At 41.1% G+C, this 17,908-nt stretch overlaps 1 protein-coding gene across 3 annotated transcripts in view; it reads right to left on the bottom strand.

Moving 5' to 3' along the window:
- Positions 1-1,030: 1,030 nt before the first annotated feature.
- Positions 1,031-17,908, bottom strand: part of ASIP (agouti signaling protein) — a 28,028-nt gene continuing 11,150 nt past the window's right edge. For all 3 annotated transcript variants that reach the window (XM_058850962.1, XM_058850963.1, XM_058850961.1), the window contains 3 exons: positions 4,405-4,607; positions 2,185-2,246; positions 1,031-1,221 (listed from right to left, as the gene is read on the bottom strand). In XM_058850962.1, coding sequence (XP_058706945.1) covers positions 1,045-1,221; positions 2,185-2,246; positions 4,405-4,579 — 414 coding nt within the window. In that variant the 5' untranslated portion in view covers positions 4,580-4,607 and the 3' untranslated portion in view covers positions 1,031-1,044. The remainder of the gene's footprint in view (positions 1,222-2,184; positions 2,247-4,404; positions 4,608-17,908) is intronic.

Genomic DNA, 17,908 nt, shown 5'->3' with positions numbered 1-17,908 from the left:
TCAGCCATCTCTTTCTGAGCCTTTAAGTGTTGATACAGCACGTGATGTATTTTTTCCCCTGGTTTCTGCAGCACTTGGACATTCTCACCTGAATTCACCCTTGGAGATGGTTCTGGAAGTTCCTCCAGCAAGAAAGGGCAAAGAAAAGGATTGACTGCTTGGAGTGGTTTGCTTCAAGATATACATGTGGGATATACATTCATCTTTTATTGATCATTCCTTTCTTCCTCAAAGTCCCAGATATATCTTCCTGCTTTTGGGATCTGTACATTGCAGTGTCCTTGGCAGCAGGAGAAGAAGGGCTGAGGAGTTGGTTCCTACAGATATGGCGGGGGGGGGTGAAAAAAAAATCTAATCTTTATATTCCAAGGCACAGATACATTTAGGTTTCAAGTATATATGCATTCCATACCCCCAGGAGGTACTGCCTGGTGGCAGAATGACCAAAACCCCTGAAGGTGGATGCTTAGCTGAGAATGACTAAAAAATGTCATTATAGCCTTGGGTCCATCTTTTCAGGTGGAATAACCTACATAAATTCTTGTCCTGATTTTTGTTGAATATGTGGAAAGGGAGTTAACCCCAAACCCTGCATTTTCAGCCTGATACTGTGCTGAAGTATTTTTTCCCCCTGCAGGCAAAGCCAAGCTCTAGTCCCCCACTGGCCCAACCAGTCCTGTTTTAGTGGCCATTTGGGTGTCATGGGGGCAGGTTTGGTGGTGCTGGTTAGACACTTCTGCAGACTGGCATTAATATGACCCTTCAAATAACCCTCAAAACCCACAGGAATCCAGAATTCATCATAAAACACAGCTCTTTTGCTAAAAAAGCCTAATCAATGCCTCTCTGGTTATCTGCTCCCAGAAATAACATCCAGCTTGTGCCAACATTAACCCCATATTAAAAACTGTCCATTGAATTTTAAGAGGGGCAAATTCAAGCTTCAGAGCTCTCTATTTTGATTACTATACACATGGGGCAATTTGAAATATCCACTTGAGAAGCTAATGAAAGACAGAAGGCTTGTTGTGTTTCTGACTTGGCTTAGCACTTGGGGTTTAACATCAGGCACTGGCAGATCGTCTGGAAAATTCGGCATTTGCACAAAGCACAGTAGTGACAGCAGGAATTCAAGTGTGGCTTGCAGGTTTTGAAGGTTGGTACACAGTTAGCAGCTGGTGGGGGCCTTGGCTTTGGAGATACCTTGCGTTTAGCATTTTTCTGGAAGACAAAAACATGAGAATTCATAGACAGGTGAAATGAGGGTGGGGAACAGCGGGAGGTTCTGGGGGAATGAGCAGGTGGCTGTGGCAGTGGGAGCTGTGCTAGCAATGCAGAGGTGTGGTGGGGCTGGGAAATGAGAAAGGGTGGCTTGAGACCAACCTTCTGAGCAAAATTACAAACCTCATTTTGACCACGACTGGATGGAGCTTTGGAAAGGGTCTGTAGGAAAGAGCGTGGCAGTGGCGAAGAAAGGGGTGCTAAAATGTACTCAGGTGGTGAAATTATCAGTAAAACCAATGAAGGTGTTATGTTTGGATCTCCCAGCTTTTCAGATGAGTGAAAATTCCCTGTCATTCTCTTGTTTGCTGAGCTGTGACACTGAGAGAGCAGGGGAATGACTTGGAAATGCTCCACCTCATGAGCCCGGTGATCCTCCATCCGTGGGAATCCTGAGCTGCACACAGAGTTCAGGGAGTGGAAAAAGACCTCTCATCTCCCCCAGGAGTGCAGCCTCTCTGCTGGGGACTTGGAGAGGTGGAAAATTTTAGGTTGCTCAGCACGTACTTGGGACCTGGGAGAGATGTCTGGAGCCCAGCAGCTGCAGGCACCCTGTGTACTTCTGAAACTCAGACTTATGGAATTGTTTGGATGGGAAGGGATTTTAAAGGCCATCTCATCCCACCCCTTGCCATGGGCAGGGACACCTTTTGCTATCCCAGGTTGCTGCAAGCCTTGTCCAGCCTGGCCTTGAACACTGCCAGGGATGGGGCAGCCACAGCTTCTAATTTTCTTTCCAGCATTATTGTTTCACATCTATTTATACATTTAGAGCTTTAAGCTGTAGGTAAATTATTTACATCAGGGAATGACAGTAAAAGCCTTGCAAATGAATTCACCAAGGGAAACTCTAGAAGTAACAAACTATTCTAATCCAACAAAGTTTTCTGAAAAACCACCTACCTTGGAAGATTTCTTGTTCTCTGCCTCTTTCCTGCTGACTTTCTGGGATTTTCTAGTTAAATCTTCAATGAGAATAGCACAGCAAAATGTGGAATCAATGTTACAGAATGTTATTTCAAGGAGATAATCCTATTTTTGTGTGAGAGAAAACAGATAACTTCCATTGCAACCACATGGCTGCAAGTTTTGCAGTGATATTCATCTCAGTTCAGAGTGTCTGAACTCCGTCACTGCTGCTTGTGCAAAGCAGAAGAGCAACTGATATTTGTATTTTAGAAGGGATTTTTACACATTGTTTGGTAGATGCAAAGAGTGAATTATTTCAGAGAAATAAAATTAAAGGTCTCTGTAAAAAGATTAGGGTGCACATGCACAGTAGTCACATGAACAAAAATAGGAAAAATCTTTAGAATTCCATCATTTCTTCTGTTAAAAGGTGGTGATACATGAATAATTTGGGAAGGAATTAACAAGTGTACACTGCTTTCCACAAGCAAAAACTCTGCTGATTTGGCATAAACTCTGCATCTATGATGCCACCTTTCATTCTGCAGTTCTTTACTCCTTCTCCCCCCCATGACCTCATTTTACATAATGTTACTTGCAAAGGTGTTTCATTCCTGTGCCCTTAGCTTTGCTTTCTCTATATATTTGTCACCACTTCTAATTTTAGATATTTATAACTGTGTAAATTCCATGGGGCTTGTTTTGAGTTTAACACAGCAAGACTGTTCAAGTGTGAGACACTTCTCAGCTCACCAAGCCATTGTGGTATTTTTGATACCTTTATTCTGCGTGTGAGTTTTGTAATAAGCACTACCTGTATATAATGGATTATTGAGATAAATACTATCCACATCCCCACTGGAGAATGGTGGCTCCTTACCCGTTCCAGGATCCTCTATCAATATATTTTTGGATATTTGCTAATTGCTAGGATTTACAGGGTTGCAGAATGAAGAATAAATATTTTGAGCTGCTTTGGGGGGGTTTCATTTATTTATCTTGTATCATTATAAGTTAGGGTGATGCATCTCTAAGAAGCAATGGGGAGAAATGTGTCACAGCTCAGCCCATCTACCACATCTAAAGCAAGGGCTCACTTCTGTGAGAAGATGGAGAAATCAGTGGAAGGGATTGTATTTCATATCCTTGATTTTAATTGGGTAAAAAAGCCACTGGAATTGTGACAGGGAAGGCATCAAGGATCACAAGGACCACAAAATTATATAGCTTGGGAGGCTGCAGAACAGCACAAGCTTTGCTAAACCCCCAGTTAAACAACATCGTTTAAACTCAATGTTATGGATTCAGAGGTTCAGATTTCTTTGGAAATGCATGTGTGGGGCAACTGTTTCTCCTTAAAGATATGCTGTCCTGAGCAAAAGCATGTAAAAATACAGGAAACAGGGGAAGAACCAGAGTGCTTAAAACTAAAGCTCTAAAAACCTGCAGAAAGGATCTAAACAAGAAAAGCTTTATTTTTTTTATTTATTAGCATTTTGACACAGTTATGAATGTTCTCTAGTTGATTATCTCCAAACAGCTGTGAGCTTCTTGAGAGAAGAAACTGGTGTAAATAATAATAATAATAATAATGTGAAAATAATGTGTAATAATAATGTGTAAATTACATGGAAAGAGTTAGGGCAGACATGAAGAAAGAATTTTGTGAAGAGTTAAGCATCACCCTAAAGAGGCTCTTCCCAAGCAGGACAGGTGGTTATCTGCCAGTAACTGTAGGGATAGAGCTGGTCTTGTCTTGGATAGGTAAATAAATGACCCCTGGCTCTCCTTTAAAATGCTTTTTTCTTCTCCTGTTTAAAGGCCAGGTAATCTGAGGTTATATTAATACCTGTTAATACTGTTGATTTTTCTGCCACAAGAGCAGACCCTTAAAACCCTCACATTATGTTTTTTCTCATATGCATAAGATTTTTCAAAGGAAGGTTATGTTAGCACAAAACCATTTTACTTCAATGTAAAAAGGCTTATAGTGTGATAGGAGGTGAAGTGAAACATGTAAAACTAAAATAAAATGTATAATTTTTTTTTTCCTCTAAACTGAGGTTTACTACATTGTCATTCTTGGGTGGTGCAGCCACCACAGATCTGCATCCTATGAAGCCAAGCAAAGTTATCCAAATAATCCAGAATAACCAACAGCAGTGTTTCCTGTTAATCCTGTTAATTTGGCACCAAAGGGCAGGTTTTACTCACCTACTATGGAGATGGGTGGAAGATCTGAGAGGTCCATTTTGCTCCTCCTGGACAGGTTGCATTCTGTCTTCTCCTCAATGACCAAATGGGAGTCAGCAGCTCTGAACAGGCTGTAGCAGAGCAGGAGGCTGAGGAAGAGGTTCTTTCTTGCCATCGTGGGGAGGAAAAATTCCATTGTCACAAAAACCAAAGTTGTTCAAAACCTGTAAAAGTGATGCAGGGATATGAATCTCAGCAATGGTTTCCTGTCACATTGTGCAGCTTTAGCAACAAATCTCTAACAATTATTTTATTTCCAGCACCTTGCCTCTGGTATTGGAATACCTCAGATTGTAGTCGTAAGAGTGGAAAAATGCTGTCTCAGATTCAACTCCCTGAGATGGTCTTTTTTCCTGATTCTTTTCTCAAAAGGTTTATTTCCCGTAAGATGTGATGGTCCTCCCAACTGAGGAGGTTTATAATGATTAATATACGGCCAAGGGCAGAAACTCAACCACATCATCAAATTTTACCCAGAAAATCTTGTCTACAAAATTGTGCTAGAAAACAGAAAAATAATGTCTCTTTAAACCCTCCCTCCCACCCCTCAAAATTGTGTTTCCCGTTAATTTTCTGGTCTTAAAAATAAATCATGAAGTGATATCTTGTTTTATTACAGCTCCAAGTGTCTGCTCTAATCCCATATAAATCACAGCCATAACTCATGTGAGTTATAAAAGGCCAGTGCCATAAAGTGTTTATGTGCCTTGGGGTTATGCACTGAATAACTTCCAAGATGTGGCGAAGTCTGAGATTTGGGAATACTCATGGAGCCACCTGAGCTGTGGAGCGTGGCCATTCACCTGAGATGACAGCCCCTGCAGGGTACACAGACTGTGTCACCAGCCTGGACTCCTTTTCTTGTACTTTCTTGTATTTTAAAGCTGATTTTTATTTCAATGTGCATCAGTTTTCTGCAGTGTCATGGTTATGGGAGCCTTGTTCCCCCAGAGGCACTCTCAGTCTCCAGATTTATGGGTGGCTTTGTGTCAGCAAAAAGCTACTGGATGCAGTAAAAAGAGTGAGTGAAACCAAATGTTTTGGGTCATTAATCTGGTTGCAATGACTTCATTACTGGGGAGTTAAAAGATGAAGAGTTTCTGCATTGGGAGGGCTTCAATCCGGTCACTGCTGCTACACCAAGTCTGTCCTACACCTGCTTTTATAGCCCCACTGACCCATGCTTCCCTGGGAGATGGTCAGTATTATGCTTCTGATTCCAAGTGCTTGGGATCAGTTCTAGAATTGTCTGCTCTGCAGACCATGCTCATGTAGCAAATCAGTGCTGGGGCAATCGAGGCTGCTTCCACTGGTGGCTGTAGCTGTGCCATGAGGACACTCACCTCTGCTCTGGAGCCAGGCTGGGAGCTGGGGGGAGTTCAGCCTGGGGAAGACAAGACTCCAAGGAGACCTGAGAACCCCTTCAGCTCTTATCAAAAAGAAGGAGAGCAACTTTTTATCCAGACAGAGAGTGATATGGCAAGGCTGAGTGGTTTTAAATTAAAAGAGAGATTTAGATTGGAGACAAAAGTTCTTTACTCAGAGGGTGGAGAGGCCCTGGCACAGGGTGCCCAGAGAAACTGGGGCTGCCCCTGGATCCCTGGAAGTGTCCAAGGCCAGGCTGGACAGGGCTTGGAGCAGCCTGGGACAGTGGAAAGTGTCCCTGTCCATGTTGGAACTGGATGGGCTTTAAGGTCTCTCCCAACCCAAACCAATCTGACAGTCCATAATTCACTCCTGGATCTGTCTGGGCTCCATTGGGATTTGCAGGGACACACTTGCTGGATCCTTTGTGGTTTATACATCTGCATGAGCTGCAACTGAAAGAGATGTATCTGAGCCTGGAGTTTTACAGGGGAGGATTAACCTCTGAGGAGGCAGTGCTGCTGTGTCTGCACCTGAAATGCTGCACAGCTGGAGTCATTCAAACCAGAGGTGAAAGTTCAGACTGTGGCTGGATCAGAGGCTGTGGGCAGGAGTCTCCTTTGAATGAGCAAATTCAAATTTTGTCATATGAGATGTGAAGAGCCTTTGATTTGATCCTGAATCACCTCCAAGAGGAGAGGGTGCATCTAGTTAAGAAGATTCCAGCAACCAAAAGGAACAAGTCCTGCCACAGAATTTTTTGTTGTCTGGGTAAAATCATGGGCTTGAATTTTCAGCTACTGCAGTTTAGCAAAGTAACAAGGTGACACTTCTGTGTTAATTCTTTACCTACTCTGATCTTGCAAACAGCAGCTCAGCCCTCGCCCGTGGCAATTGCCCACTTATAATGGGAGTATGTGAAAATATTTGCTAGGTCAGTATCCTACCCTGATCTTTTTCTTATCTTCAGAAGAGATGCCCTTTTATTGGCTTTTTCTCATCTCCTTTCACAAAAGATGTCCAAACCTCACTGAGATTTCTTAATGCTTCCTAAAGACTGCTCTAACACATACCTACATGCATAAATGACCATTAGGTCTTAACCATTCAGGTTGTAATTGGAACTTCTTTTCATCCAGCTGATTTTACCAGCCTGAGTATCCCTGGTGGTCTTCATATCCCAGGTAGATGCTTACAACACATACAAGAACTAAGTAATGACTTGTGTGCCCAAAAGCTTGTCCATGTTTTCCAAATATACATTGGTCAAATATAAAATATTGCCTAAAAATCTTAACCTGCAAAACACAAAAGTTTCCTGATTTTTCAGATCTAAGCTTAAAGGGAAAAAAGAAATTTTTTTAGGGTGAAGGTGATGAAACACTGGCACAAGTTATGCAGAAAGGTGGTCATGCCCCATCCCAGAAAACATTTAAAGTCAGGCTGGAGGGTCTTTGAGCAACTTGATTTAGATGAAGATGTCCCTGTTCATGGCAGGGGAATTGGACTAAATTACCTTTAAAGGTCAGTTCCAACCCAATTGATTCCATGATTCCATGATGCAGGGCTTGTTTGTGGCAAGTGGATGGAGATATTTGGGCTCTAATTCTTTCCTTGCCCTGAGCTGGAGTGAAGAGAGCAAGCTGTGAGCTGGAAGCTGTTTTACTTTGCACATAGTGCTGTTCATGCTGCAGATTTTGGTTTTTAAAGCAACTTTTTTAGCCTTGTTGAAGGATATGTTCTGTACAATACCTGTGGTGTTCAGGTAAGCGTGTGCTGCCCACCTGCAATATTGGCTGGCACAAAGCTTCCCCCAAGGCACCGTTTAAACAAGCTCACACCCCAAAATGTTGTTTCTGTTGTATTTCCTTGTCTTTATCTCAGAAAAATTGAAAATGGATGTGATTTTTTCTGAGCAAACTAAAATTTTACAGCTGACATCTGTTCACTTCAAACAGCAACACCTGAATGATGGCTGGGGTGGAAATGCAAAGCTGCCTTGGTTTGAACCCTGATGCACATGGGGGTTTTTAGTTACAAGCACTTGGGTGGTAGGGATTCTACAGCCCTGGGGTGAGTGTTTGAACCCAGAAATTGCACATGTTTGGGGAATATGCATTTGATTTGCAAAACTCTATCCATTAGCTGGAAAAGCAATGCTTCCTGGAGCAACGGAGTCTGCGAGGTGTGAGTGGCCAAGTTTATGGAGGGTTGAAAGAGGAGGAAAACGGAATCAGAAGTGAAGTTAAAAGGTGTTTGTGGCCCCAAACCTGCCAGAGCTCGAGGAGTGTTTGGACAATGCTCTCAGGCACAGGGTGGGATTGTTGGGGTGTCTGTGCAGGGCCAGAAGTAGGACCTCATGTTCCTTGTGGGTCCTTGCAACCTCAGTATATTCCATGATTCTAAGGGTTTCCTCTTTTGCATCATATTGCAAAACCCTTCCTTAGGTTTATTTTCTGGCATTAAAGAGAGGATTACTTTTCCATTTTGCCCATTATTTTCCTTCTGGGACTCATCAAAGGCTGATTAAAGCAATCAAACTATTTTCCTTACCTCTAGCTATCTTCACATCTGTTTCTGTCTGAGCATTACATTTAAAAGTTTATTTTCCTTTTGAGCCCCTAACAATTTAGAATAGCTTTAACAGCGGAATCTTGAGAGGAGGGTTCAGATTTCCCTAATGTTAAAATGTGTGAGGAAAACTTTAACATATGATTTTTCAATTTTTGGTTCTGGAGACACAGTCTTGCCCAGCAATGAAATTTAAGCAGTGAACTTTAGTTGCAGTTTAGCAAATTATGTAAGGAAATAGTTAACATGTTGCAGTGGTCTTGATTGTCAAAGGAATGACAGAATTTTATTTAAAACAAAAACAAAACCAGACATTTGAAAGTTTGTTGACTGTCGTTAGAGAGCACAGTACTCTTTTCTGTGCCATTGTCTCTCTGCTTTGGACTATTATATTCAATATATAAATAAAGCATTTTAATCTTTTCCTCAATTGTTGTCTTTCACAAGCATTTTTCCTGAATGTAAATTTCGAAAATGACAAATAATGGGAAACAACTTTTTTCACTTTCTAATGATTTATTTTTTTTTTTTTTGTGATTACATACTAAAAGTCTTAATGGAAATTCCATTTGCTTGGAAACACCCTGGTATAATCAACAGTTTTGAGGAGATCTCATTTCTTGTCACAGCTGATTTCACTCTTCAGAGATTTATTTTCATCTACAACAGAGTGAAGAATATGAGACATTCATGCAAAAAGTCTGCCATGAACACTGGAAGGGACAAGCTGAAATTTTCTTAGACAGATTTTCTGACAACTTCAGACTGACTCACCAATCAATCAGTATCTTTTTAAAGAACTGAAAACAGATGCTTGGGAAAATGAGATGTTAAAGTAGGTGAACAAAGACCTATAAAATACAGAAAACCATCTTACTCAGCACTCAGTAAATCTTCACCTACACTGGGCTCCTGAGCTTCTGCTTTGAAAAGGATCCTGGAATCATTCAGGCTGGGAAAGAGCTCCAGGATCACTAGGTCCAACCTTTGAACAAACACCACCATGCCCACTAAACCACAGGAGAGGACAGAAAAAAAGGGAATGCAAGAAAAAAACCCCAAGAATTAGTGTCTGCCTTGAAAAGTGTTGAGATTTTCAGAGGGTGAGGGACTGAAAAATTTGGGAAATGAAACATGGAAGTTAATGGGATGACTGGGGATCTCCTGAGGGAATTCCATGGTCAGCTAGAATTGTCCCATCCATTCTGCAGAGCAATCCCACCTCAACCATCAGGTTTCAGCAAAGGAATAGCAGTAAAAAGGGAAATGGTGTGTTAAGGAGCACTTGGAGGGAAAAGAATGGATCCCCCTGAGAAAAATGGGAATCACCAGAGCCCCAGGCAGAATTCTGCTGACTCAGCCACAAGGCTTCCTCTGCCTTACAAATTTCCTAACAACAGCTTAGACTGACTGCACAGAATGCACAGATAAAATAGGTGTTTCTTCAAGGCTGTAAAGATATGAAAACACATGAGGAAAACCAAAGAAATAGCTGCTACTCCTCCTTAAACCACAAAATAATTGAAATTTAAATTTATGCAAATTGTGCAATTGAAATAGATTGAAATTGTGTCCCCACATAATAACCTGGTGGCTCTGTTTGGATTCTGACCTGAATCTCACTGAATTTCACTTATTTCACTCAGTGCTGGGGGACTGGGCTGGTAATCTCAAGTGCCCCTTTTTGGCATGGGCCTGCTGTGCACCTCTGAGAGAAAAGTGACAGGGCCACACCTTGCAGAGAGTTTTCGGTGTTTGGGTGGACACCTGAACTCCTCAATCCCCTCCCCATGTTCTCCCATTCCTCCCCTGAACAGCTCTTTGCCATCCCAACCTAGCACATCTGCCTTTGTTTTTAATATTATTAAAATAAGAGGAAAGTTGAGAAAGTCCTTAATGTGGAAATGTGATGGCAGATTAGAAATACACTCAACACATGCTCAATTTCAGCTGGGTTAGGGTGGAGTCTGCCCTTTATCTGTTGAAGTGGATCCTTGGAAGCATGAGAAGGGAAAAAACAGGATGTTTCTGTTTTCCCATTGTGTTTTGGTTTTAGTTCTTACACCATTTGGAAATTAAATTTTCATGCTCTTCAAATCCAATTGAAAAGACAAATTCTTGAGCACATCCAAAAGAACAAAAATGAAAGGAATTTCTAACTTTCAGATTTCCCTAATGTTAAAATGTGTGAGGATGCCCCAGCCCTGGAAGTGTCCAAGGCTACGTTGGAGGGGGCTGGGAGCAACGTGGTCTAGTGGGAGGTGTCCCTGTCCATGACAGGGGGTGGAACTGGATAATCTCTAAGGCCCCTTCCAATCCAAATCATTCTGTGATTCTATGGTTTTATCATTCTACACCAGGAAATATGTTTTCCTCAGCATTTGGATCTATTAATGTTTTACTCAAGTTCCACTTAGCAGTTGTGCCACAATTTATGTTGGTGGAGGAGAACCCAAACAGGTTGTCTTACACAGCCTGCCCTCCGACTGAGATGAAGGCTTCTCTGGGATTGCTCTCTCAGGTCATTCTCATTCTTTCTTCCAGACTCTATCTGGTCTTTTGTGTATTTTTTTGTCATTCCCAAGTACAGGGGCCTGGCCCAAGAGGCACTGTCTCCTCTAATTTCTCTATACTGACCCCACAATCAGTTCACTAAAGTGAGTTGTGTTTGTGGTACAGAGAGAAGTGCACCAGAGAGAATTCTGTAGTGTTTGATGCAATATGCTGTTTCTGTGCAATTTTACTTTTAACATTTTTTTTTAACTTACTGAACTCAATCTACCCTTCTTGCTCCTTTTATTTCAATTTTCTAGTCCTACTTCCTGTTTTCTTTCATTTTCAGACATCCACTGTTCCCTGCTACTTTTGACAAAAGTCCTTTTAGGAAATTTTCTCTTGCCTGCTATGTATTTAATTCTTTTTCTTTTGCACACTTTTATTGCTTCCCTACCTTTGTCCTCAGCATCTCCAGCTGGATAATCCTGAGGAATGAAGCAGTGAAACTGGATGAGATGCAGCAGTGCAGAGGTCACATTGAAACACTTTAGCTTTAGAGAAAAAACCCATTATTTTCTGAAGGTAATGACTTCTGGATTTCAAATGATAGAGGAAGAACTGGCTGTATTGTTCACAGCATGACCAAGAATGAGAATATGATGCAGCTGTGTATAAAAAGGCAATTGAATCCAGGGTGTCTAGAGAAGTATCTTGTAACTGAAATATGAAAGTGTTTAATATTGTATGCACATACTGGTCTTCATTTAGAGAATCATGTCCAATTTTGGTCACCCATGTGGAGCAAAAATGTGTGTAAGTCAGAACAAGTGCCAGCAAAGAATAGTAACTGCTCGAGATAAAAAGTGATCCAGCAACACCTCCAGTAGTCCTGTGCTTTACCCCCAATTTCCTTATACTCCACTGGCAAAAGTTCCTTTTTTTGCATCAATCCTACCTATGATCTCCAAATCTTTGGGGCTCCTTGATGCCTACAGAGCAGTTAGGAAGGTCAGATAATATAAAAAGATTTGCCATGTGCAGGAATATGCAATGACAGGCATAATTTGGCTTGCATATATTTAAAACCTCTGATTTACAGATGCTGTATATATTATTGCGTACATAAATATAAATGCAACCATTTTTAACTCTATGTGTGTGTATGTGAGGGAGGGGACAGCTCAGCACACTCTTTCAAACATCCAGAGTGTATTTTTCTCTCACAGTTTATTAGGCATATGTCAGGCTGTTCAGACCAAAACCACTTGAGCTTGGATAGGCTGGAAATGAAGAAAACAAATTTCCCTCTGGAGGATCTTCAGCGGAGTTCTCTGTGCCATCATAGCTCAAATTCCAGGTAAAAAAGGTGGGAATCACACTTCATGGCAGCGAGCAGCCAAGACTCACTGGCTTTCAGAGACAGCTGTGGTAAGACTGAAGAGTCCTCTTAGAAGAACTTGTCCATCACAGCCTCTGCAACTCAGGATAAATGGCTCTGCTTGTTCTCCTTTCTCCTACTGCCTGTTTGGAGCCATCCCTGCTCAAATGCTGTGTTCTTTGCTCAGGATGGACAGGTTCAGAGGAGATGTAAGAGAAACCTTTGCCATGTGCAGGGTAGGGAAGCACTGCAATTCTTGCCTCGAGATATTCAGTTTCCAAATTCAGGGAAATTTAGGAATGGATTGGATGTCTGTCAGTCAGTCTGCTCTGACACTTCTCATATTCAAAACTAACATAGATTCAAGAAGAGCCCCCAAAGCAGAGAAAACTGCACCCTCCCAGGAAATACCCAGTGTGATGGTACATATAAAGCACCATCAAGAGCTGGATCCTTGTCTCACTTTCCACACAGACATCAGATGCCACAACTGAGGATGGAGTGCATCTTAAAACTAGAAACAGATTAATAACATAAATATTTAGACACAATTAACATCTAAGGAAGTAACTCTGATGTGAACTGCATTCTACCCAGGTGGAGAAGGCCCAGAGAATGAAGAATTCTAAAGCCTGTTTGCAGGGAGGGGGATGAATGATGTGGCTTTTGATGAGAGCTACTGTGCTCATCACTGTGTTTGCAATGGATTTAGAAGCGACTACTGAACCCATAATTTAGATGAACCTTGAGAAAGTAGCCTGCAATCCCCAGAACAGGACTGGATAAACAAAGTACTGCTAAATACCTAGGAGAGGGAAAGTTGTAATGAAGATGCAGCTTGCAAAAGCAAACAAAACCATTGGGATCACATGGTCTACTTTCTTCCAGGACAGGCTGGAGGCCCTGCCTAGATTTCAGTATTTCAGTCTTAGTTGAATCATGTGATAACATCTCTAGTAATTCATTGCTCTAAATTTGTCTTATTTCAATTTCTAGGAACTGAATCCTTCTAAACCTTCTTCTTCATTGTGGAAAATGTGTTTACTTTCTTTTTCCCCTCCTGAGAGGTGCTTGAGTGAGCAAGTAACTTTCTAATAATCTCCCAGCTCAGGTGAACAGGTTGAGCCTGTAGAATTGCTAAATATAAACTACTTCTCTTCCAGTTCTTTGGTTATCCACATGGTTCTCCTGTTCAGCTTGCTAATTTTTCATTACAAGCAGAGGTAGTGACCTTGACTGTGCTAAATAATCTCCTTACTCCACTCTAGTCATCTTCAATCAAGTTGTCTACCTTCTACTCCAAAATTTTGCTAGGATTTGAGCCAAGCCAATGCCCACACAACAGGTTAATTATCCACAGGGCTTGGATCCATGTAGCTTAATTATCCACAGGGCCATTAAGTCAGTGAAAATGATCTGTTTATTCCCTGTCTCACTGAAAGTGAGTTTCTCACCCAGCTTCACCAGTTGAACAATTAGCAGATAATCTGACATGGCTATTTAGCCTTCCTCCAAGGTGCAACTTGGAATTTAAGCTGTTTCTGAAGAGTATAATTTTGTTTCTTGTTTTTATTTCTAATATTTTGTTTTAATACCATCAACCTTTTATAATATTTTTTCCATTTAAAATGGCATGTGTTCCTAGTCCCAGGGTTGTTTGGAGCTGAGCGACAGGACTCTTCAATTGTTTGAAAATGTACTCATTCCTTCATACTGACATTTAGGGGATTTTTTTTTTTTTTTTTAACGTTCTTTAAGTATTCTCTCCTGTTCCTCATTTTCTGCATGTTTAGATATTTCTACCTCATCTGGGGGAAGTCTAAGATATTATGATTTCCAGCTCTATGGAACTGTCTCTAGAAGGGTGAGCATGTAAGAAGAGAAATGAGGGAAGTACCTTTGAATATTGTATGAAAGAGGAAGCTGTCAAGCTATTGCTGCTCCATTTTTCATTTTCTAGAAGAACACCTATTTTAAATACTTATCCCTTTGCTATCTTGTAAGAGCTTGCCTTGTCTTGTAAGACGTTACTTTTTTGGCATGTCCTCCTCCTCTCTTCCAATTCATTATGAGATACAGGCTTTACAGACATGGATATGTGAGATTTCCTGTTGGTATTCCCTTTGAAGCATCTGTTGCTTTGTGGCTTGTTCTATTTGTACATTCAGAAACAAATCAGCTTTTATGTTACAAACAAAACACCTAAAATGTGAAATTGTTGGGGTTTTTTTAATAGAATATTTGGTCTGTGAGTGGTGGAGGCTGATGGTGGATTCATCTCTGAAATCCTTTGAGCAACAACAATCCTTCTGGCTATGGAGTAATGTGATAACTAAGAGCAGTCGTTAGTTTATATCTGGTGGTAAAAACAACAGGAATTTTCTGCCTGTTCCTGCTGATCAGTTTTAAAAAACTTCCTTGACAGTCAGAGGACAGAGCTGACAGATGTGCTGAGGCTCATGTGATACCTATTTGCTGAGGGTGGGAAGCAGAGTGAGGAACAGGAGCTGTGGTGTTGGCAGAGGTTCCCACTGTGCAGCGCCTGCCCAGGAGATGGGGTGCAGCTCCTGGAAATCAATCCAGGCTGTTTCATCCCAGACTTATTGGGGTCCTGGGTGTTTCTCCCCTACTCGAGGTGATGGGGCTGGCTCTGATAAAGCCCAGCTGGGATCAGGATGCTGGGGCAGAGCTGGGAGGTGCCCCCAGGCACTCCCTCCTTCCCTTGGATGCTATGGAGAAGGGAGGAATTCCTGCGTAGTATATGACAATCACACCCACCGGGAAACCAAGGGAAATCTGCAGGGGCTATGACTAAAGGGTTAAATTTAAAAGAGGATGCTAAAAATCTTTAATTTGTGTTCCATGTATAATGGAGTTTCTAAATATATCCTTTTTTCTGCCTGTGTCCTTCACATCCTCCATGAGGGGGTCTGACTCAAATTACTCTTGGTTTGTAAACACAATTGCTTCTTGAGGGCACCACTTGCATATTGGTGACACGTGTTGGCCTGTCCCAGCTGAGAGTGCTGAGTGGCAGGAAAGGAAAGGGAGATCTTCCTGGCTGCTAATGGGGAGAACAGGAGCTTTCTGGACATTCCTTCCTCATCCTGGCAAGGCTGTGTTATCCTGACCGTGGCACAGACATTTAAGAACACTTGGAGCTATTGGATTTGCATGGAGTAGCTGCAAACTTTATCTGTTGTGCCCACATGTCCCTGCTAGATATGAGGAAAAGGAAAGTAAGAATAAGGTTATTTGTGTTGCTCTTGTCTGTGCATGGAAAATGCTGGGATCAGGGACTCAGATGTCGTGTCCCATGTGGAAGGAAGAGATTGGAGCAATCTTGGGTATCTGTGCAAGGTCAGTGAGAGATCTGGACTCTCTCTACAAAGCGCTGTGAGGCACAGCTTTTCCAGGGAAGGAGGGAAATCCATGTGTTGCCCAGAAGTGGGAAGTAAGGATGAAGACAAATTTCTGGAAGTGGCATATTAATGGATTAACTGCCCACAGGCAAACAAGAAACATCTAAGAACAAAGTAATGATGAACAATCATCCAAGAAAAAATGTGTGTTGTGCATTTGGGCTGAGAAATGCTGTTTTGGGAAGCAGGAATGCAAAAGGGATTTGGATTGAGGTGGAAATGAGTTTGCAGTGTAACACTGCTGTTAAAAGTGAAAATTGAGCTCTCAAATGGGAAAATTGGAGCAACTTCAATAGGAGGGGGGATATTTGAGATTGGCATGGCTGTATCCAGAAGGCACTCCCAGAACACCACTAATTTATTGGAAAACACTTGGATAAACCAAAGAAATTGAAAAGTGTCTTAAAAGAGCCTTAAAGCTCAATTCCTGAAATTCCAAAGGGAAAAGGGAGTGTCTCAGTTTTGGAGTGTGCTTGGCAGGACTGGAATGAGAATGGGGTGAAAAACGAGTTTTCAAGCAAGATGACAAAGTTCTAATGAGATGAAGCTGCCAGAAGTAGAAGCCAGATCCAAAACATTTCCAGGATTTGGACCATTCTGGTTCAGAAACAACTGTACTATAGAACTTCTGCCTTTGGCTTTTCTGCTACAGAAACTTTTTTTTTTTCCCCTAAGAAATACAGCTTCTAAGCAAAATTGCTGGAAATTACATCATTGCTTGTGTTATGGGCTAACTAATGACTAGAATGTCAGTTTATTGATGATCTTACCAGTCTCTGAAGCTGTGCCAGGTGTGTGGATGCTCATTTCAACTGTAGAATGTTAAGAACCCATAAAATCATGGAGACAAAGATGTTGCTTTTAAACTTATGGCAAGTTTTCCTACCAACTTGACCTACCTCTTTACTTATTTATTTCCAAGTGTTTTTTTTTTTCATTTTTATTTTCATTTTAGATTTTTTCTTTGTTTTGTTTTAGGGTTTTTGTTTCTTTGGGTTGTTTGTTTATATTTTTTTAATCTTACATTTTGAGATCTCTAAAACCTCTTTAGGTCATGGAAAATAAGTTACCTCCAGAGTGTCAGGTATTGAGTCAGACCTATTGAAGCAGCCCATTTGAAAATCTTAGGAATATGCTGAAAGAATGAGCTTTGAAATTCAACATATATTCCCATCTCAGTGGGAATCTTAATACATACATAGATATTATTTATATATACTTATAATATGTGGTAACATATGTTACATCTGATGATTCACTATGGGCTACTGGATGGTTCCCCACTGGGAATTGGCCACTTTCTGAATTTTTCTTTTAAGCAAATACATTTCCACCCACAAAAAACATGGATGTCTGTGTCAGCTGTGCCTTCCCAGAGTGTTCCCCCAAAAGAACATCCCTGCTGCCATCAGCAGCTGGATCTGGGACCTGCAGCTGCTCCGAGCACAGCTCCCCCTTCCAGAGCTGCTTTCCACTGGCCAGGAAATGCCTCAGCTATGGGAACTTTTGAAAAGTTCATGGCAAAATTAATTTAAAATTTTGCTCTGCAGGCAGATAAGGAAGAGGCTGATGTGCGCACACAGACATTTTTAACTGGGATATTTCTATTGTCAGGACAAAAGCCATACTTTATATTTTGCTAAACAGTTAAAGTTATCATGTTGAACGGATTCAAAATGCTTAATTCAATACTATTTGTAATGTAATGTCTTTCTCATTATCCCAGGTTGTTTTTCTAATGGCATGAGCATTTCAAAATACAGAGAGAAGCAAATGGAAAAAGTGTAGTGAGTGTTCCCTGTGGAGAGTGCTGCCTTCTGTTTCCTACTCACTCAAATTCTATATACTCACTGCAAATTAAATAAAAGTTTAACCACCCGAGAAAAGAAATTTGAAGAGAAATTATCTGATTTGAAAAAAAAAGAAGACTATTCCACTTAGGTTGGGATTTTTTTCCATTAAATTTGCCTTTCTAAAGGAATGTTATTAATATTTTTAAAATAAACAATTTAATATTTCTTCTATGCAAATATCCTCCATGAGCATGCACAATTAATTAACAATGTGTTAATTATTTATTCAAGGGTTTTAGTAGGTGTTCAGTCTGCAAAATACTGGGGACTGATTTGCGTGTATCAGCGTCTGTGTGTAACATATTGAAGGGAATGCTAAAGGAAAAAAATATATATATTTAAGCTGGCACAATCCTTCAGTTTTCAGTGAATTGTGAGTT

Source organism: Poecile atricapillus, chromosome 15 (assembly GCF_030490865.1).
Source record: "Poecile atricapillus isolate bPoeAtr1 chromosome 15, bPoeAtr1.hap1, whole genome shotgun sequence".
Lineage (NCBI taxonomy): Eukaryota > Metazoa > Chordata > Aves > Passeriformes > Paridae > Poecile > Poecile atricapillus.
This window is presented reverse-complemented; position numbering and strand designations above follow the sequence as displayed.